Source organism: Oncorhynchus kisutch, linkage group LG9, assembly GCF_002021735.2.
Source record: "Oncorhynchus kisutch isolate 150728-3 linkage group LG9, Okis_V2, whole genome shotgun sequence".
Taxonomy (NCBI): Eukaryota; Metazoa; Chordata; class Actinopteri; order Salmoniformes; family Salmonidae; genus Oncorhynchus; species Oncorhynchus kisutch.
The window spans coordinates 30,959,310-30,980,776 of NC_034182.2; the positions used below are offsets into that span (position 1 = coordinate 30,959,310).

At 48.3% G+C, this 21,467-nt stretch overlaps 1 protein-coding gene across 4 annotated transcripts in view; it reads right to left on the minus strand.

Moving 5' to 3' along the window:
* LOC109897042 (peroxisome proliferator-activated receptor gamma coactivator 1-alpha) overlaps positions 1 to 21,467 on the minus strand; it is a 67,146-nt gene that overhangs the window by 22,649 nt on the left and 23,030 nt on the right. The window contains exons 3-6 of one of the 4 annotated variants that reach the window (XM_031832401.1): positions 8,757 to 8,948; positions 6,156 to 6,278; positions 3,871 to 5,182; positions 392 to 437 (exon numbers count right to left, since the gene is read on the minus strand). In XM_031832401.1, coding sequence (XP_031688261.1) covers positions 392 to 437; positions 3,871 to 5,182; positions 6,156 to 6,278; positions 8,757 to 8,948 — 1,673 coding nt within the window. Of the gene's footprint in view, positions 1 to 391; positions 438 to 3,870; positions 5,183 to 6,155; positions 6,279 to 8,756; positions 8,952 to 21,467 lie in introns of all 4 variants that reach the window. The other 3 variants (XM_020491556.2, XM_031832403.1, XM_031832402.1) reach the window with 3 other exon arrangements.

Genomic DNA, 21,467 nt, shown 5'->3' on the forward strand with positions numbered 1-21,467 from the left:
TGCAGAGTGCTAAAGTGCGTAACGCATAAAAATTGTCTGTCCTCGGTTGCAACACTCACTACAGAGTTCCAAACTGCCTCTGGAAGCTCACGTCAGCACAAGAACTGTTCATCGGGAGCTTCATTAAATGGGCGACTGCGCGCCAGGCCTAATCGCCCAACATCAGTGCCCGACCTCACTAATGTTACAACATCTAGTGAAAAGCCTTCCCAGAAGAGGGGAGGCTGTTATAGCAGCAAAGGGAGAACCAACTCCATATTAATACCCATGATTTTGTAATGAGATGTTCGACATGCAGGTATCCACATACTTTTGGTCATGTAGTGAATCTTTGTTATTTTGTTTTGTTTCGTGTGCTCTATGTAGAATGTTGAAAAACTCTTGCACTTACTTTGGAGACTCTGGGGTCAAAGGAAGTGGCAAGGTGGTTGGTTTGGCTGCAGAACACAAAGGAACATGGGTAATTATTTAACTAGATAGATAACAAGTTGAGGCAAAAGAGATCAGGTCCACATCTGCAAATCAATCTCAGATTGGCACATTAACAGAAGGCAGCATTCCAAAACCCAACCCAGTACGGTTAGCATAATGCTCTCTTGCTATTGATTTACAAGAGCAAAAAACCAACATAGGTCATTTTTGTTCACTTTTGTTCACTGTTGACTTTGTGAGGATGAAGTGATGGAATTGGCAAGTGTACAGAGTACAGAGTTTGACACAGATATCTCACTCAATAAAAAAAAACTAAAGAGGTGATGGCACAAACAGCACACTGGGAGGTGGTGGTGGTAGTGGTTAATGGGAGGTGGTGGTAGTGGTAGTGGTTAATGGGAGGTGGTGGTGGTCGTAGTGGTTAATGGGAGGTGGTGGTGGTAGTGGTTAATGGGAGGTGGTGGTGGTCGTAGTGGTTAATGGGAGGTGGTGGTGGTCGTAGTGGTTAATGGGAGGTGGTGGTTGTCGTAGTGGTTAATGGGAGGTGGTGGTGGTCGTAGTGGTTAATGGGAGGTGGTGGTGGTCGTAGTGACTAATGGGAGGTGGTGGTGGTCGTAGTGACTAATGGGAGGTGGTGGTGGTCGTAGTGGTTAATGGGAGGTGGTGGTGGTCGTAGTGACTAATGGGAGGTGGTGGTGGTCGTAGTGACTAATGGGAGGTGGTGGTGGTCGTAGTGACTAATGGGAGGTGGTGGTGGTCGTAGTGACTAATGGGAGGTGGTGGTGGTCGTAGTGACTAATGGGAGGTGGTGGTGGTCGTAGTGGTTAATGGGTGGTGGTGGTCGTAGTGGCTAATGGGAGGTGGTGGTGGTCGTAGTGACTAATGGGAGGTGGTGGTGGCCGTAGTGACTAATGGGAGGTGGTGGTGGTCGTAGTGACTAATGGGAGGTGGTGGTGGTCGTAGTGGTTAATGGGAGGTGGTGGTGGTGGTCGTAGTGGTTAATGGGAGGTGGTGGTGGTCGTAGTGGTTAATGGGAGGTGGTGGTGGTCGTAGTGGTTAATGGGAGGTGGTGGTGGTCGTAGTGGTTAATGGGAGGTGGTGGTGGTCGTAGTGGTTAATGGGAGGTGGTGGTGGTCGTAGTGGCTAATGGGAGGTAGTGGTGGTCGTAGTGGCTAATGGGAGGTGGTGGTGGTCGTAGTGGCTAATGGGAGGTGGTGGTGGTCGTAGTGACTAATGGGAGGTGGTGGTGGTCGTAGTGGCTAATGGGAGGTGGTGGTGGTCGTAGTGACTAATGGGAGGTGGTGGTGGTCGTAGTGGCTAATGGGAGGTAGTGGTGGTCGTAGTGGCTAATGGGAGGTAGTGGTGGTCATAGTGGCTAATGGGAGGTGGTGGTCGTAGTGGCTAATGGGAGGTGGTGGTTGTAGTGGCTAATGGGAGGTGGTGGTGGTGGTAGCTGGCTAATGAGAGGTGGTGGTGGTGGTCGTAGTGGCTAATGGGAGGTGGTGGTGGCTAATGGGATGTGGTGGTAGCGGCTAATGGGAGGTGGTGGTGGTGGTAGTGGCTAATGGGAGGTAGTGGTGGTCGTAGTGGCTAATGGGAGGTAGTGGTGGTCGTAGTGGCTAATGGGAGGTGGTGGTGGTGGTAGCTGGCTAATGCGAGGTGGTGGTGGTGGTCGTAGTGGCTAATGGGAGGTGGTGGTGGTAGCAGCTAATGGGAGGTGGTGGTGGTGGTAGCGGCTAATGGGAGGTGGTGGTGGTAGCGGCTAATGGGAGGTGGTGGTGGTAGCGGCTAATGGGAGGTAGTGGTGGTAGCGGCTAATGGGAGGTGGTGGTGGTGGTAGCTAATGGGAGGTGGTGGTGGTAGCAGCTAATGGGAGGTGGTGGTGGTAGCAGCTAATGGGAGGTGGTGGTGGTAGCAGCTAATGGGAGGTGGTGGTGGTAGCAGCTAATGGGAGGTGGTGGTGGTAGCGGCTAATGGGAGGTGGTGGTGGTAGCAGCTAATGGGAGGTGGTGGTGGTAGCGGCTAATGGGAGGTGGTGGTGGTAGCGGCTAATGGGAGGTAGTGGTGGTAGCGGCTAATGGGAGGTGGTGGTGGTAGCAGCTAATGGGAGGTGGTGGTGGTAGCAGCTAATGGGAGGTGGTGGTGGTAGCGGCTAATGGGAGGTGGTGGTGGTAGCTGCTAATGGGAGGTGGGTGGTGGTAGCGGCTAATGGGAGGTGGTGGTGGTAGCAGCTAATGGGAGGTGGTGGTGGTAGCAGCTAATGGGAGGTGGTGGTGGTAGCAGCTAATGGGAGGTGGTGGTGGTAGCGGCTAATGGGAGGTGGTGGTGGTAGCAGCTAATGGGAGGTGGTGGTGGTAGCGGCTAATGGGAGGTGGTGGTGGTAGCGGCTAATGGGAGGTAGTGGTGGTAGCGGCTAATGGGAGGTGGTGGTGGTAGCAGCTAATGGGAGGTGGTGGTGGTAGCAGCTAATGGGAGGTGGTGGTGGTAGCGGCTAATGGGAGGTGGTGGTGGTAGCTGCTAATGGGAGGTGGTGGTGGTAGCGGCTAATGGGAGGTGGTGGTGGTAGCGGCTAATGGGAGGTGGTGGTGGTAGCGGCTAATGGGAGGTGGTGGTGGAAGCAGCTAATGGGAGGTGGTGGTGGTGGTAGCTAATGGGAGGTGGTGGTGGTAGCAGCTAATGGGAGGTGGTGGTGGTAGCAGCTAATGGGAGGTGGTGGTGGAAGCAGCTAATGGGAGGTGGTGGTGGTGGTAGCAGCTAATGGGAGGTGGTGGTGGAAGCAGCTAATGGGAGGTGGTGGTGGTGGTAGCTAATGGGAGGTGGTGGTGGTAGCAGCTAATGGGAGGTGGTGGTGGTAGCAGCTAATGGGAGGTGGTGGTGGTAGCAGCTAATGGGAGGTGGTGGTGGAAGCAGCTAATGGGAGGTGGTGGTGGTGGTAGCGGCTAATGGGAGGTGGTGGTGGTAGTGGCTATGAAGTAATTGTTGCATGCATTTGGAACCAAAAGTAGAGGAAGAAAGGAGAGTCAAGGAATCTTGTGCAGTTGCCTGAGGCTCTGGCTGTCTCCAAATGCAGTTAAAGAGTGTCACTCAGTCAGACAATTAAGTCATTAGGGCAGTGCTCTGCCCAGAGTAGCTAGGTAGACATTCAGCACCTCCGCTTGATCCAGCCAGATAGTGTTTGATTTAACAAATGCCATGCTGAATCAAAACATAACAGGCTACTACCCCTCTCCCACCTCCCTGTTAAGTCAATGTTGAGGCAAGGGTCTGTACCAATTCTAAAGAATGCCTTTTGGAATAGATGGTGCACCAAGCAATTTATTTTTTGTACTCAGAGGGATAGCGTCGAATTAGCATTGGGGTTAGTGTGTAGTCAAACTGGGAAGTGGTTAAAGCAGGAGAGGGAGAAGAGAGAGAGGGCAGGGATGCAGCGATGATTACCTAACAACGGGAGGCTCTGGTCCTCGGGGTGCCTGCAGACTGCCTGCATGTGTAGGTGCTGCTGTGTGACGGAGGGAGTGGGGTCTGGATTTCTAGAATCTGGGAAGAATGGGCTTGGCAGGCCCCATGAGAGCGCCATGGGGCTGCCTATGGCATCATCATCGCGAACATCCTCCCCGAAACAGTCAGCCTGCTCCACCAGGCCAACCTCTAGCCAGCCCAGCCCCAGCCCCAAATCTAGCCCCTGGTCTGGCTGGCTAACCCAGCTGCCTAGGCCTAAGCCCTCGGCCAACAGGGGGTCCGAATCAGGCTCCTTGGCCTGTCTGAGACCCCATCTGCAGGGATCGATATTGACAGTCCCTCTGTGCTCCTTCTCCTCCACCTCAATAGCCTGGCTGGGACACTGATCCCTCTCCAGGACTCCAGAGCTCATTCTTGAAGAACGGCTCTTGCAAGGCTGAGGGGTAGTAGTGGGCGGGAGCAAGTGGGCCTGATAGCGGGCGGGCCTCTGCTTGGAGGTCAGCAGCTGGCTAAGCAACGGATGCCCTGGCTCCTCCTCTCTTTTCTTAACGGTCACTGCGATGTGCCTAGGTGCCGCCCCACCGCGGTCATGCCTGCCCCAGCACTCAATTGCCCGAGTGGCAGCGCCCGCCTTATGGCAACGCCCACAGCTGCCTGTCTGACCCGTCTCTCTAGGAGGGAGAGAATAAGAATGCATGTACCTAATGAACCTAGCGGCTGCCAGGCGCCCCGCGTCCACCGCAGGCTGCAGACCTGGCGGCCTTCCTTCTTCACTGGACGGCCTGCGCTCCAGTTTGGGGCGGGCATGGGCGCTGTCGTTCCTACGTGCCTGGGGGACAGGAGCGGGTGCCGCCGCGGGTTCGGACTGTCCCTCAGTGCCACCAGCCCCATGAGCGCAGCGACGCCACTTCCCAGCCCCCACACCAGCCACACTACACTCGCCAGCAGCCCGGCTCTCACCTCGCTGGTGATGTGGCTGCTGCTGCTGCTGCTGTGACACGACAGACGACGAGGACGACTTCTTCTTGGAGGCGATCGAGGAGGAGGAGGAGGAGAGGGAGGAGAAGGAAGTGGTGGAGGACGGTGAGGAGGAGGAGGACGAGGCGCCCAGCAGGCCGCCCTTGTCTTTGCCGCCGCCCCCCCAGGCGCTCTTGGCTTCGCTGGCTTTGGTCTGGAGGAGGATGTCGTCGGTGGCGGTCAAGTACTTGAGCAGCTCGGTGCACGGGCGCCTCACTAGACGGCTCTGCTGCGGACAGCCCCCCCTCGGCTTGCTGTTCCAGGAGATCTCCGTCTGCAGGGGGGTGTAGAAAGACAAAAGAAAGAGAAAGAAAAAGAGAGGAAGAAAGAGAGTGGAAGAGAGAGAGTGGAAGAGAGAGAGTGGAAGAGAGAGAGTGGAAGAAAGAGAGTGGAAGAGTGAGAGTGAGGCTCAGCATAGCGGGTCGCCCAACTGTCTGGGAGGCGGTGGTGGGAGCGCCGCCCGCCCATCATCTTAATTGCGTGGCCCCCGAGCGCCACCGCAGCAGCGCTGTCCTCAGGGAGCCTTCCGAGCACCGTGCTCCAGAAATGGATGTCAAAAGTACGGTTTAAAAATAGACTTTTCAGAGATGTGTAAGCTGTGTGTATGCACTGTTTACCAGACAACAATGCTCCCAACTCATTCCAAATTAATTTTTTTTAAGCACTGAGGGACGTATATTCATACATTTTTCCAAACAAGGAAGAGTAAACAAACGCATTATTTATGTGCCATCGTACTAAATAAAAATCTAATCTTCAAGCGCATTCATCATGTTCCAATGAAATGCTGCAAGTAGCAAAATACTGGAACCACCTACTTCATTTAATTGGCATTCCTTTGCCCATTATACTTAAACCCAGTGAAATACTAGATTATCTCAAAAGAAACCCATTCGCTCTACAGAACAGTAACAGTAAGAAAGGGTAACAACATCAAGACTGTATGACTAGATATTTAAATCTACATCTAGCAGCATCAATCTTACTGCTTGTCACCGTTTGATTTTCCACAGACACCGTTACAAGGGAGGGGGGGATAAGTGCTTTAGCTAATGAGACAACAGTCCTGAAACAGGCAATCAGGCTGTTTTCATTACGAGATGGCCCCCAGGAGGGTACAGTGGAACAGAAGTTTAACATCTTCCAAGGCCAAAAAATACAAGAAGAACTGAGACGGTAAACAAACATGGAGGGGCCCACGGAAGCGGTGCATTTGAAGTGAACCAATGGCGCGACTGGGTAGCTACCTTGACAACAGCAGGTGGTGGTCTGATCCGGTGGTTGCTGGCTGCATGGTTTTGTGCCTTGTCACCTATGTATTGATTATAGCTGAGCTGGGAGTTCGCGGGCGCCAGAAGGAGCTTCTTCAGCTGCAAAAGACCCAAACAGAACGGGGAAGAAAGGGGAGGAAGAGGAACGAATGGAGAAAAAAGGGGTGAGCAGAGTTAGAGTTTCCCCAAACGCTGCCTCTGAAATGTCATCATTTCACTCAGTTAAACAATCCGAGAGAGATGGTCAATGCTTTTGTAAATGTGTGACTGAGGATGTTTGATTCATCTCAGTGTACAGAAACACAGAAACAGTATGAAGACAAACGCATTGCCGCCTATCAATAGAGGCCTTTCACCTCGTTGTTTACAGTGCTAAAAGGACAAGTCAAAGAGGTAACCTGTCTTTCACCTCGTTGTTTACAGTGCTAAAAGGACAAGGCAAAGAGGTAACCTGTCTTTCACCTCGTTGTTTACAGTGCTAAAAGGACAAGTCAAAGAGGTAACCTGTCTTTCACCTCGTTGTTTACAGTGCGAAAAGGACAAGGCAAAGAGGTAACCTGTCTTTCACCTCGTTGTTTACAGTGCTAAAAGGACAAGTCAAAGAGGTAACCTGTCTTTCACCTCGTTGTTTACAGTGCCAAAAGGACAAGTCAAAGAGGTAACCTGTCTTTCACCTCGTTGTTTACAGTGCTAAAAGGACAAGGCAAAGAGGTAACCTGTCTTTCACCTCGTTGTTTACAGTGCTAAAAGGACAAGTCAAAGAGGTAACCTGTCTTTCACCTCGTTGTTTACAGTGCTAAAAGGACAAGTCAAAGAGGTAACCTGTCTTTCACCTCGTTGTTTACAGTGCTAAAAGGACAAGTCAAAGAGGTAACCTGTCTTTCACCTCGTTGTTTACAGTGCCAAAAGGACAAGTCAAAGAGGTAACCTGTCTTTCACCTCGTTGTTTACAGTGCTAAAAGGACAAGGCAAAGAGGTAACCTGTCTTTCACCTCGTTGTTTACAGTGCTAAAAGGACAAGTCAAAGAGGTAACCTGTCTTTCACCTCGTTGTTTACAGTGCGAAAAGGACAAGGCAAAGAGGTAACCTGTCTTTCACCTCGTTGTTTACAGTGCTAAAAGGACAAGGCAAAGAGGTAACCTGTCTTTCACCTCGTTGTTTACAGTGCTAAAAGGACAAGGCAAAGAGGTAACCTGTCTTTCACCTCGTTGTTTACAGTGCTAAAAGGACAAGTCAAAGAGGTAACCTGTCTTTCACCTCGTTGTTTACAGTGCTAAAAGGACAAGGCAAAGAGGTAACCTGTCTTTCACCTCGTTGTTTACAGTGCTAAAAGGACAAGGCAAAGAGGTAACCTGTCTTTCACCTCGTTGTTTACAGTGCTAAAAGGACAAGTCATAGAGGTAACCTGTCTTTCACCTCGTTGTTTACAGTGCTAAAAGGACAAGTCAAAGAGGTAACCTGTCTTTCACCTCGTTGTTTACAGTGCTAAAAGGACAAGGCAAAGAGGTAACCTGTCTTTCACCTCATTGTTTACAGTGCTAAAAGGACAAGTCAAAGAGGTAATCTGTCTTTCACCTCGTTGTTTACAGTGCTAAAAGGACAAGTCAAAGAGGTAACCTGTCTTTCACCTCGTTGTTTACAGTGCTAAAAGGACAAGTCAAAGAGGTAATCTGTCTTTCACCTCGTTGTTTACAGTGCTAAAAGGACAAGTCAAAGAGGTAGCCTGTCTTTCACCTCGTTGTTTACAGTGCGAAAAGGACAAGGCAAAGAGGTAACCTGTCTTTCACCTCATTGTTTACAGTGCTAAAAGGACAAGTCAAAGAGGTAATCTGTCTTTCACCTCGTTGTTTACAGTGCTAAAAGGACAAGGCAAAGAGGTAACCTGTCTTTCACCTCATTGTTTACAGTGCTAAAAGGACAAGTCAAAGAGGTAACCTGTCTTTCACCTCATTGTTTACAGTGCTAAAAGGACAAGTCAAAGAGGTAATCTGTCTTTCCATGGCAGGTATTTTGGGATATTGACACAATGTGCTTTACTAGTGTGATTCACAGAACAATGAGGAGGGGTGGCATTAAATACATGGACTATGACTCAACAAAATAAACAACATTCCAGGTAAAAAAAAACTCAGGAAAGGCCTGATCGAATAAATTATGCCACTGTCGTTATATGAGGTGAGATGGATTTCATTTTTCATCCCTAGCTTGATTGCAAGGCCCGTGGCATAATGTCGACCATTACAGACCCACCACTGTGCATGTTTCATTACATTGGCGCTGCTCGTATGCTACAATGTAATTAACACCTCACAGCTAACACTGAGCCATTCGATTTCCTCTTTCATCCAGGCATCTGCATCATGGTCAGCTCAGCACACAGACATGTACGGGGGGGCTGCTTCACTGGCCTGCTTCGCTCGCAGTGCCTTATCTGGTGTCGGCGGTGGCCCCAGGAAAGGGGCTGGAACGAAGGGGGTGTGCTGGGGGATGAGGGTTTATGGTCGTGGATGGTGGGGAATTGGGTGGTGGTTGTGGTGGAGGTAGGGATAAAAGAGAGGTCGTGGAACAGAGTCTTACCAGGGAGGGTTCCTCTGGTTCGGGGGTGCGCGGCGAGCCGTCAGGGGTGGAGGGACAGCTCTGGTCACTGGCATTGGTCACGTCCCCATCTGCCAGGGCCTCGAACGAAGGCAATCCGTCCTCGTCCACTGGGATGCTGTCCAGGGTTTCTGTAAGCACTGCCAGCAAGTTGGCCTCATTTTCCTCATCTATCTTCTTGGGAGGGGAAGAGAGAGAGAGAGAGAAAGGGAGGGAGAGAGATGGAAAGAGAGAGCGGGAGTGAAAGAGAGAGCGGGAGGGAGGGAGGGAGAAATAGGACATTTTAGTTTGGAGAAGTTGCTTTAGCAATACGTATTTTCTTTGCAGATGGGGTTGGGAGGGCGAGTGTTTACACGCTTCTATTGTTCATAGAGTAGGCCAGTTTTGCAGCAGAGCGGCTCTTTTCAGCAGTCCTATCTTTTTTTAAAACAACTCTCTCTGTGCGCATGAGAGTCAGCCCTGTCACTCATATTTTAAGCATGCAGCTTACTGGACCAAAATAATATCTCCCCCAAGAAATCCATTAACAAGGCTGACACACAGCAAAGTGTCTAGGGGGGAGGGAAGTTGAGTCGCCTCAATCCCCCAACTCTCCCCTCAGAAAAGGGAACGATCGACTTGTCGACAAGATGTTTGCAAGACATCCTCCGACAAGGCGAATTACCGCCTGCTAACGCTAAATTAATCTGATATTTTTAAGTGTTGGGAAAAGACAACTGACGTTCGTGGAGGAGCGTGTGCGGGGGGAGGGGATGTTGTGAGTTTACTGCAGCTGTTTCCCACTTAAAGGGGTGACATAATGAGAGAGGGAGCAAATGAGACAGAGAGGGAGCGATGTGGGCTGCCTAGCATCGACAGGGGAGTTGAGAGAGACAGAGGATTATGGAGGGGGGAGACAACAGGCACTGGAAGTTCCAGGACCAAAACCCAGGGGAACCGGGAAAAAGTTAAACAGCGAGTCGCCAATAAGAATAAGAACAAATCCTTTTATACCACATGGCAGGATTAACATCGCTTGCCGATAGCGTGCAGCGATCATCGGGCCAAAGGGGAACCATCCCTAAAGATAGCACCGCTTGCCTGCTCATGCTTGGCTCCCACATGTAGACAATTACTCCAGGCCGCTTGCTCCCATTCAACCCCTCTGAGTTTCCTACGATTACACACCGCCGTGGACATGTCATTTCCCCCCCCCCCCCCCCTTTTCTTGCTTAGATGACACAGATAGCCTCAGCATTTGTGTTAGCCATCTGACAGGGAGGAGACTGTGAATCCAATGCTCTTTCATACGATATTCATCCTCTAACAACATAAAAGTGACATATTTCCCAGAGATAACAAAACGATGACTGGGGCCACGCCAGCACTGGCAGTAAATGGTTTGCAGGAAATTGCTCTCGATGAGGTACCATGCTGTTTAATTACTTGCAAAGAGCTTCAATCCACTGTGCCGGAACCTATGTTGCCGTTCCCAGTTTTCAGACATCCCACTTTATTAGCCGAACGCTAAGCGGGTGGGTAATAACAGTTGATACAGACAGAGACTTTTCTTAGAACCTAACACTCGCTCCTCAGCTAGAAAATTGTAACTGGGATCATTTCAGATTATCTCAAAATGAGAACCATCTGTTTGGATTCAACTTGAACAACTTTTCACAGAAGGCTAGGGTCACACTTTTTCCAGTCTATATATGCAGACGTTTTGGCAGCGAAATCGAGACCTCCATCTTACCTAAGTGCCAGTCAAATTTCACCATGCCACCGAGCTTCATCGGCAGGAGTGGTCCCAGGAATTTCACCCCGGATAATACGCGACCGTGGCAAATCCATACCTGGGTTCAAATACATGTGTATTCGAGCATCTGTTATTTCAACAAAACAAATCTGTGTATTTGAATATTTTCAAATACACAGCCCAAAACAAGTACTTTTTTTTTTGTATTTCAATGGTTCTTTGTAAAAATACAAATAAAAACATTTAATATATTAAAAATACCTGGGTTAAATGCATGGGAGAGTACTTGAGTCATTGTATTTTAGTATTTTCAAATACTTTCCAAGTGTCTTTTCAAATAAAAAATATCTGAATAGTTACTTTGAATGTATGTGAAAGTATTTGAGATATTTGAAATAGTATTTGAACCCAGGTCTGCTGTTTGGAAAAAAATGAGTTTGAACAACTCTTACTAAAGTCTAGAGGACTGTAAATGCAGTGAAAGGGACACTTGTAAAAGCTCAAGTCGTGGCGGTCATGCTACAGGCCTTGCTAAAGCTCCGGCTGGTGAGTCCCAGGCCAGTCAGAGGATTTTCAGGGGCTATGGAAAAAGAAGAGACCTGAGTAAGTGGTTCTCCTCTTGAGAGAGCCCCTGTCCAGCAAAGCCCAGCTTTGCCACGCCAGCTTAAGACTATCCTCACGCCACTTCACCAGACCAAAGTCAATCCACTACCTCTTGACTCGTCACCACCCAAAAGCTATGCAACCCCAACGTAGGATGACATCAGAGCTAACCTGGCAACCCAATGACGGCCGCGTCCACATTTATCGATTACCACAGCGGATGTTTAGAGACCGAAAAGGGTGATATGGCCTCGGTGGGAGCACCATCTCTCCCATCCCGGTTAATGGACCTCACCCAATTAAAGAGATATTAACCATCCAAGACTAAATGTAGGATCACGATATATTAACCAGCTTCAATTCCAAAGGGTGCCATTCATGGCTGTTTTACTCCAAGCGTTTCAATTAGCCATAAAACATGATGGCAGGCGCCGGTAGGGCCGCTCCATCTTTCTCCCCCCTCCCTCCTACCCGCGTATCCCTCTAGTCGTTCATTATCAGGTGAGGGTCTTTTGTTATCAGTCTTTGAAATCGTCCTTGCTTTCAACTCTTTGACTGACTTCCGCCGAGCCATTGTGACCCAGATATATTATTCATGTCCCTGGTAACGGGATGTGTGTTTTTTTGTTTGTTGTAAATACAGACTTTTGAACTCTGACTTTTGAAATCCAATTTAAAACAATTAATTGCTTCTTGAAGATTTGTAGCCTCTGAGCAATGTCCCAGGGATCACATTTCAAGTAGGCATTTGGCAATGCATCTTTACATTTTTGAAGAAACGGGATTAATACAAAACACTATTCAATGTTTCTGCAATTACAAACCTGACCATTTAATAACACACAGGTTCATCTCATACACTGCTGTGATCTCACAATGAGAGACAGAAACTGTTACAACTGCCACTCAGGGAGAAGAAGAAAACCCCTTGCATTCTAAATGAGTCATCTGGTTCTGAAAGTATGGCTTAGACTCGCTCCGCAAATACAGGGAGAAGAAAAAAAAAAGAAAAAAAAAAGAGACCAGTCTACTCAGACAGAAAACATTTCTTAATAAATTGGCCTGCGAATTGATCGGGGTTAAATCCATGCCTTGACAATTGAATTGTGCTACTTCGTCTAGAGATGCACTGCGTACCAAACATTAGGAACACCTGTTCTTTCCATGACATGGACTGACCAGGTGAACCCAGGTGAAAGCTATGATCCCTTATTGATGTCTCCTGTTAAATCCACTTCAATCAGTGTAGCTGATGGGGAGGAGACGGGTTAAAGAAGGATTTTTAAGTCTTGAGATAATTGAGACATGGATTGTGTATGTGTGGCATTCAGAGGTTGAATGGGCAAGACAAAATATTTAAGTGCCTTTGAACAGGGTATGGTAGTAGGTGCCAGGCACACACAGGTTTGTGTCAAGAACTGCAACGCTGCTGGGTTTTTCAAGCTCAACAGTTCCCTGTGTGTATCAAGAATGGTACACTAACCAAAGGACATCCAGCCAACTTGACACAACTGTGGGAAGCTTTGGAGGGAACATGGGCCAGCATCCCTGTGGAACGCTTTTGACACCTTGTACAGTCCATGCGCCGGCTGTTCTGAGGGGGGAGTGGAGCAACTCAATATTAGGAAGGTGTTCCTAATGTTTTGTACACTCAGGGTATATTTCTCTCACACTCACAATTTCAAAGGCATTCCCTCGGACGATATTAAACGAGTAGCCAGACCTAATCATAGAACAATCAGAAACGGGGGGGGGGGGGGGGGGGGGTGTCACCTCAACGCGGCATTACATTTGATTTAGATTTCATAAACAAATAATGTATTCTGTATTATTGCCCCAGATTTCAGAGAACATGAATCAAAGTCAGCCACTGCTGAGGCGTTAGTCGAGCTGACACGACGGCTGGTCACACAGGCCCAACATATGGCAGGAGAGGGGCGAGGGGAAGGGGAGAGGGGGGCGAGATGGGAGGGAAGGGGGTAGGAGAGGGGGGAGGAGAGGGAAGGGGGAGGAGAGGGAAGAGAAGAGAACGGGGGCGAGAGGGGGGGGAGTAGAGGTGCAGCAAGATGCAGAGCATAGACATGTCATGCAGCCACCAGAGACGACCAGTCATTTAGCACTCATTATCTGCTAGTGAGAGAGAAGAACATTATAACCTATAGGACTGACACAATACAATACTGTGCTGTATAGATCTGGTGTGTGTGTACATGTGTCTGTGTTGTGTCTATGTCTATGTCTGTGACTGGCTGCACTGTTCATCTCAGTTCTTCGAAACATAAAACTACATGTTAAAACTGTCAAATTGATCAAGGCCATGCCAGAGTTGAAGTCTGGTCTCCTTTGACCATCTGGCTATGGGAGTCAACAGTGCGTTGGATTATTCAAAGCCCATTTTCCAAGCAAACGATCCTTCGGGCTAGAAGAGACCGGGTTCTGCTTGCTCTGGACATAAGGCTCACTGCGTGGCATCGGTCAACACCTTCAAATGGTCGCAAGCCAAGACAAGACTATCGCCCCTGCTCCACGCACACACAAATACACGCACACACACACAGTAGCGCGCACACACACACAGCCCATTTACCCAGCAGTAAATGTGTAATTCCTTGAGGTGTCTGGGTTCCTCTCTGAACACAGATAAGAGTGGTCAACAGCAGCACCGTGGGTCGTCCAGACTAATACTCTCTGAATACAGATGAGTGGTCAATAGCAGCACCGTGGGTCGTCCAGACCAATACTCTCTGAATACAGATGAGTGGTCAATAGCAGCACCGTGGGTCGTCCAGACCAATACTCTCTGAATACAGATGAGTGGTCAATAGCAGCACCGTGGGTCGTACAGACCAATACTCAACCCTGATGAACAGGACTCATCTCCACACCTGCCTAAGCTCCTAGGAATGTACTAATAGAGATCCTACAGTAGTACAATAACCATTGACCGTTTGATCCAAACCAGAACTTTTGGCCCACACGCGGTTTCTCAGTTGCATCACATCAAGGAGTGACGTCAAAGACAGGACATCTCTGTCAGATGTCACTCCCATTGACAACCAGTGTGAATATTCTACAGTGGAAACTCCATTCGACATGTCAATGAAGCCTCGGACTGTGTGAGGGAGAAGTGTTCGAGCGAGGGAGCGCTGATGTGTCTCCTGGGAACCATTTGGACCGTTAGAGCGCTATCAGATGAGAACAGAGAGAGAGACAGAGACAGAGAGGGAGGAAGAGAGGGAGAAAATCCTCTGTCGAAGACCGTCAAACCTGACAACACGCTCGGATTCTGAGAGAAACCTAGACGTGTTCCCAAGAAACTCTACTCTGCTTTGTAAAAGGTTGACGGACAGTCTTTGACCGACAGTTCCAGCACTCCTGCCACAATTCCTGACCGAAATCCTGACCTGAAACAAGACCAGGTCTCGGAGATCTGCTGACGCCACCTCGCCCTACGGCCATTTTTAGACTTCAGCCTTGCATGTAGTACAGTACTGTTGTACCTCGGGGTCAAAAGTCAGGAGAGAGTCGGCAAAAAAATACACCACCACCACCACAACAACATCATCATCATCAGCAGGCATGAAATAAAATGTCATCCTTGGTCAGGATTCTCTAAGCTGGTGTACCCATGACAGAAACAAGGACAGTGATACACCACCAGCAAGGGGGGACAGAAGGCTTAAAACAAACTCTACTCCCCTCCAGGAGGTTTGGACTTGTCCTCCCACCACCACTGCTGCCGACGACATCTGAAACTCTCCAGGTACTAGAATCGCCGGTCTAAGGAGAGGCTTTTAGTCACAAGTGTTACGGGCCCAGGAGAGCCCTGCGATCACCAAACAGCTGAAGCCAAACCACGAGGGGGGTTTATATTAACAGTGTGAGCAGGAGAATCTATATCTAAGGCCTAATGCAGAGCTGCTGTCGTTTTTTCCCCCTCTTTCCAACAGATGGTGTTCTTCGGTTTGTTTTACTCCAATGTAATTATACACCAATGTTTGAATGCTCTTTCCCGTAGTGGTCTGGGGGTAAAAAAAAATAGTATTAGCCAGGTCGATGCAAGAAATGAAGGTGCTGGCGTTCCTACTTAGGTGAAATGGGAATTCTGACACGAGTGCTTTGCTTTTATCAAACATTCCACTGGATATACAGAAGTGAGTTAGGGAATATTTTCTGGCCGTTTTTCTCATAACATGCAAATAGCTGTTTGCTTGAGTAGGCAGCCATGAATCTGCAGTGCTAAGCATCCCTTGGTACGTGTCGGCGCGTAGATGGTGAGTAGAAGGAGAGAGAGACGGGTGGAGGAGGGGCTGCCCTGACATCAATCCAGTTAAACGGACATTGTCACGTTTCCTTCACGCACGTCGGTAACCGTTACCGTCAGTGTAACAAACAAAACCATCACAAATTGAGGGGGGGGGGGGGGTTGTTGCTACATTTGCAAGGAGAGAGAGCAGAATGGTCAAAGCCTCTCCTTTTCTCACAGAACGGCCAAGGATAACATCCGCTGCCCCCCTCCATCCATCCCTCCCTCTCCTGACCTTTCAGACCCTGCCAAGCTCATCAACGGCTGCAGGCCTTTTCATTTGTCACAGTATTATCAGAGGAGGATGGGGAGAGCAAGGAGAGAGCAAGGATGGGGTGGACAGATACTGTATCACACAGTAGTGTTGTGTACTGGGATGCAAACAGGAAAATATTGTTATGCAGGGAAGCACACTTCTGCTTCTAATGTGTGTGTGTGTGTGTGTGTGTGTGTGTGTGTGTGTGTGTGTGTGTGTGTGTGTCATGTGTATGCTTGTTGTGGAGAGTATGAACCCAACATCACAAATGTATGGTAATTGAAACCACAGAAATCTTTTGGAAAATGCAGTCAATTTGATTATGCGGCAAAAGGTCACCCTATTCAATTTACACTCTAGGTGGAGTACAATACAGAGGGGAGATAACACCTGAAATGATCTTATCAAGCTTACAGACCTCAGCACGTACCTACTGCATTAAAGCTATTTGCTGATTACTAAATAAACGCATTATCTTTTACCTTGACTTCTGAGCATGGGTGTGGCTTTGTTTCCCCCTGTTTCAGGTCAGGGTGCTGCAGCAGGTAACCCTGGTCCGTGCCTGGACTTTGTGAGCAATGGAGCTGGGATGGAGGGATTTGGAGCTAGCACTTTTTGGGAAAACGGATTCTCCTGGAAAGAGTCGATTGTTCGAGACAGCTAGATAATCAGGTCGACAGCACTCACAGAGGACAAACACTTTATTCCCTGAATGTGTCATTGCACAGTTTCATAACAAACGTGTGTTCTTCCTGCCAGTGAGAATTAACACGCTAATCTCTTAACACACACACAGACAAACTTCTCACACACACACACACACACACACACACACACACACACACACACACACACACACACACACACACACACACACACACACCATGAGAATGTCCGTGCCACAGCTTTCTCCCTAGCCTACTGTCTGTCGGTGGTGCTGATTGTCAAGCCATGTGAGTCATCCCACTCTCTCAAGCGCAAGGAGTTACTTCAAGAGCTTCTTCAACTATTTAAGGCCCTGTCTGAGACCAAACGTTCAATTATAGAAAAACACAAGCTGGAACCATATGCATGCTCTAAGGTTAGCATAGCTCTACTGATCTGAGTGTAATTCTGGAATGACCAGGTTGGGGACAGAGTTTGAAGAGGAGACACTGCAAAACAACACACAAGACCAGCTACATTGTAAGAGACTGAACAGACAAACTAAATCTGGTCTATAAAGCCAATTGTATATTTCCAGTGCAGACAAAGACATCCTATTCTATGGAGTAGGGGCCAAGGGGCTGGCTATAGGCTAGTGATAAGCACTAGTGAAGAAATGCTAGCTTCAGTTAAAGGTGGCTGAGCTGGTCTGGGGAGGGCTGCACACCTCTGATCGATATCCCTCTCCTGGAGAGTGGAAGTGGAGGATCACACAGGACTGATAGCGCTTCACATCTAATCACTGAACCAATGGATTGAAGGTCTCCCTCTCGGCTTCTTTCTTTTGTTCACTGGCTCTCACTATCTCTGTCCCTCTCTAACCCCTACTTATCTCACTGTCTCTCTGTCCCTCTCTACCCCTACTTATCTCACTATCTCTGTCCCTCTCTACCCCTACTTATCTCACTGTCTCTGTCCCTCTCTACCCCTACTTATCTCACTGTCCCTCTCTACCCCTACTTATCTCACTATCTCTCTGTCCCTCTCTACCCCTACTTATCTCACTGTCTCTCTGTCCCTCTCTACCCCTACTTATCTCACTATCTCTCTGTCCCTCTCTACCCCTACTTATCTTACTATCTCTCTGTCCCTCTCTACCCCTACTTATCTCACTATCTCTCTGTCCCTCTCTACCCCTACTTATCTCACTATCTCTCTGTCCCTCTCTACCCCTACTTATCTCACCATCTCTCTGTCCCTCTCTGTCCCTCTCTACCCCTACTTATCTCACTATCTCTCTGTCCCTCTCTACCCCTACTTATCTCACTATCTCTCTGTCCCTCTCTACCCCTACTTATCTCACTATCTCTCTGTCCCTCTCTGCCCCTATTTCTCTCACTATCTCTCTGTCCCTCTCTGCCCCTATTTCTCTCACTATCTCTCTGTCCCTCTCTGCACCTATTTCTCTCACTATCTCTCTGTCCCTATTTCTCTCTCTCTTTTTCTGCCCCTCTCTCTACCCCTACTTATCTCACCATCTCTCTGTCCCTCTCTACCCCTACTTATCTCACTAGCTCTCTGTCCCTCTCTACCCCTACTTATCTCACTAGCTCTCTGTCCCTCTCTACCCCTACTTATCTCACTATCTCTCTGTCCCTCTCTACCCCTACTTATCTCACTATCTCTCTGTCCCTCTCTGCCCCTATTTATCTCACTATCTCTCTGTCCCTCTCTGCACCTATTTCTCTCACTATCTCTCTGTCCCTCTCTGCACCTATTTCTCTCACTATCTCTCTGTCCCTATTTCTCTCTCTCTTTTTCTGCCCCTCTCTCTATCCCTATTTCTCTCACATTCTCTCTCTCTCTACCCCTATCTCTCTGTCCCTCTCTGCCCCTATTTCTCTCACTATCTCTCTGCCCCTATTTCTCTCACTATCTCTCTTTCCCTCTCTGCCCCTATTTCTCTCTCTTTTTCTGCCCCTCTCTCTATCCCTATTTCTCTCACTTTCTCTCTCTCTACCCCTATTTCTCTCCCTCTTTCCATCTCTCTCTCGCTCCATGCCCATTGCATAAGTGTGTGTGTGTGTAAATAGCATTCCAGGAATCCAGTGTTCTTACACCCATTTGAAAGAATACAGTATTAAATAATACAGGAAGGGTTGGCTTGCTGTTTGAGTTTCTGTGTATATGTGGGTGAGGGGGGGGGGGGCTAAGCATTTCTGGCCTGGTTAAACAGAAGTGGTCCTGAAAGGCTCTTAGTAGAGATTACCCCCTCGCACTAAAAATAGCCACGCAACCACCAACAGACACAAACAGACAGACACACACACACACACACACACACACACAGATACACACACAGGAAGTCTATGGAAGTGCAGCGGCTAGCCATTTATCACATGCAAATGGAACCATATTTTTCTGAGTTGTCTCACTCGCATGTGCGTGCTCAGGCGCACATTCACTCACAAACCACACACACTAGCTATTGGTATAGCTGGAGGAAGTGTCCGTGTCTATTTAGTGGAGCAACGGCCTGACAACTTTACTCCTTAGTCTCACTCTTAGAACAACACACACACACACACACACACACACACACACAGAAGGAAAAACACACACACACACAAAATACACCCTCACCTACAAACACATAAAATACACCCCCCACACACACACAGATAAAATACACCCATCCTATACACACACACAGGTAAAATACACCCCCCCCCCCACACACACACACAGATAAAATACATCCCCCCCACACACACACAGATAAAATACATCCCCCCCACACACACACAGATAAAATACACCCCCCCCCCACACACACACACACACAGATAAAATACACCCCCCCACACACAGATAAAATACATCCCCCCCACACACACACAGATAAAATACACCCCCCCACACACAGATAAAATACATCCCCCCCACACACAGAGATAAAATACACCCCCTTTCTTACACACACACACACACACACCCTCACAGTTAAAATACACCCCGTCACACACACACACAGTTAAAATACCCCCCCACCCCCACACACACACAGTTTGAATACACCCCACACACACAAAAGTCCCTCTACTTGTACTTGAGGTGAAAATGATAATTTGACACCTTATCGATAGCAACAGCTCATGGTCCTTCTGGAATCAGAAGTTTTTGTTGACTCAATGGAGGAGCGTAGTCAGAGAAATGCTGATGAATGTCTTGATCGAGCTGTGTATGCAACTGGTTCACCTCTAATGCTAACAGGCAATGTGTATTGGAAGTGTATACAACTGGTTCACCTCTAATGCAAACAGGCAATGTGTATTGGAAGTGTATACAACTAGTTCACCTCTAATGCAAACAAGCAATGTGTATTGGAAGTGTATACAACTAGTTCACCTCTAATGCAAACAGGCAATGTGTATTGGAAGTGTATACAACTGGTTCACCTCTAATGCTAACAGGCAATGTGTATTGGAAGTGTATACAACTGGTTCACCTCTAATGCAAACAGGCAATGTGTATTGGAAGTGTATACAACTAGTTCACCTCTAATGCAAACAGGCAATGTGTATTGGAAGTGTATACAACTGGTTCACCTCTAATGCTAACAGGCAATGTGTATTGGAAGTGTATACAACTGGTTCACCTCTAATGCTAACAGGCAATGTGTATTGGAAGTGTATACAACTGGTTCACCTCTAATGCTAACAGGCAATGTGTATTGGAAGTGTATACAACTAGTTCACCTCTAATGCAAACAGGCAATGTGTATTGGAAGTGATTTCTGAACAAAGCAAATCATAGAGAAAGCTGTTTGTGGGCCAGGAATAATGAACTACATCATCTCCACCCCTCAACCAATATTCTACAAGAGCACCGACACAAGGGACAACAGACACACGGGTCTCTATACTGCAGATGAGCTGAAGGCAGTCATCAATGACCTTGGACCACAGAAGGTATTTGCACTTGTGACAGACAATGCTGTGAACATGAAGGCTGCTTGGTCTAAAAAGTGGAGGAGTCCTACCCTCACATCACACCCACTGGCTGTGCTGCTCATGCATTGAATCTGCTCCTCAAGGACATCATGGCACTGAAAACAATGGATACACTCTACAAGAGAGCCAAGGAAATGGTTAGGTATGTGAAGGGTTATCAAGTTATAGCAGCAATCTACCTCACCAAGCAAAGTGAGAAGAATAAGAGCACCACATTGAAGTTGCCCAGCAACACCCATTGGGGTGGTGTTGTCATCATGTTTGACAGTCTCCTGGAGGGGAAGGAGTCTCTCCACGAAATGGCCATATCACAGTCTGCAGATATTGACAGCCACATCATGAGGATCCTCCTGGATGATGTATTTTGAGAGAGAGTGGTAAGCAGCCTGAATCTCCTGAAACCTATAGCAGTAGCCATTGCACAGATTGAGGGAGACAATCCCATCCTGTCTGATGTTCATCAGACTCTGCTTGCAGATGTAAGAGAAGAAATCCGTACTGCCCTGCCCACTTCACTGTTGCTCCAAGCAGAGGAAACTGCAGTTCTGAAATACATCAAAAAGCATGAAGCCTGAAGCCCATACTCACCGCAGCGTACATGTTGGACCCCAAGTACGCTGGCAAGAGCATCCTGTCTGGTGCAGAGATCAACAAGGCCTATGGTGTCATCACTACCGTGTCTCGCCACTTTGGCCTGGATGAGGGCAAGGTTCTTGGCAGTCTGGTGAAGTACACTTCCAAGCAAGGGCTTTGGGATGGTGATGCAATATGGCAGTCGTGCCAACATCTCATCAGCCACCTGGTGGAAGGGGCTTTGTGGATCTGAGGCTCTTTCCCCTGTTGCCTCCATCATCCTCCAAATCCCACCAACATCAGCCGCCTCGGAGTGAAACAGGTCCTTGTTTGGGAACACACACACCAAAGCACACAACAGGCTGACCAATACAAGGGTTGAAAAATTGGTGGCCATCCGTGCAAATTTGAAGCTTTTTGACACTGACAACGAGCCATCCTCAACAAGGTTGGAAAGTGACAGTGAAGATGGAAAGGTTAGATTACTTGTTAGATATTACTGCATGGTCGGAACTAGAAGCATACACATTTCACTACACTCGCATTAACATCTGCTAACCAT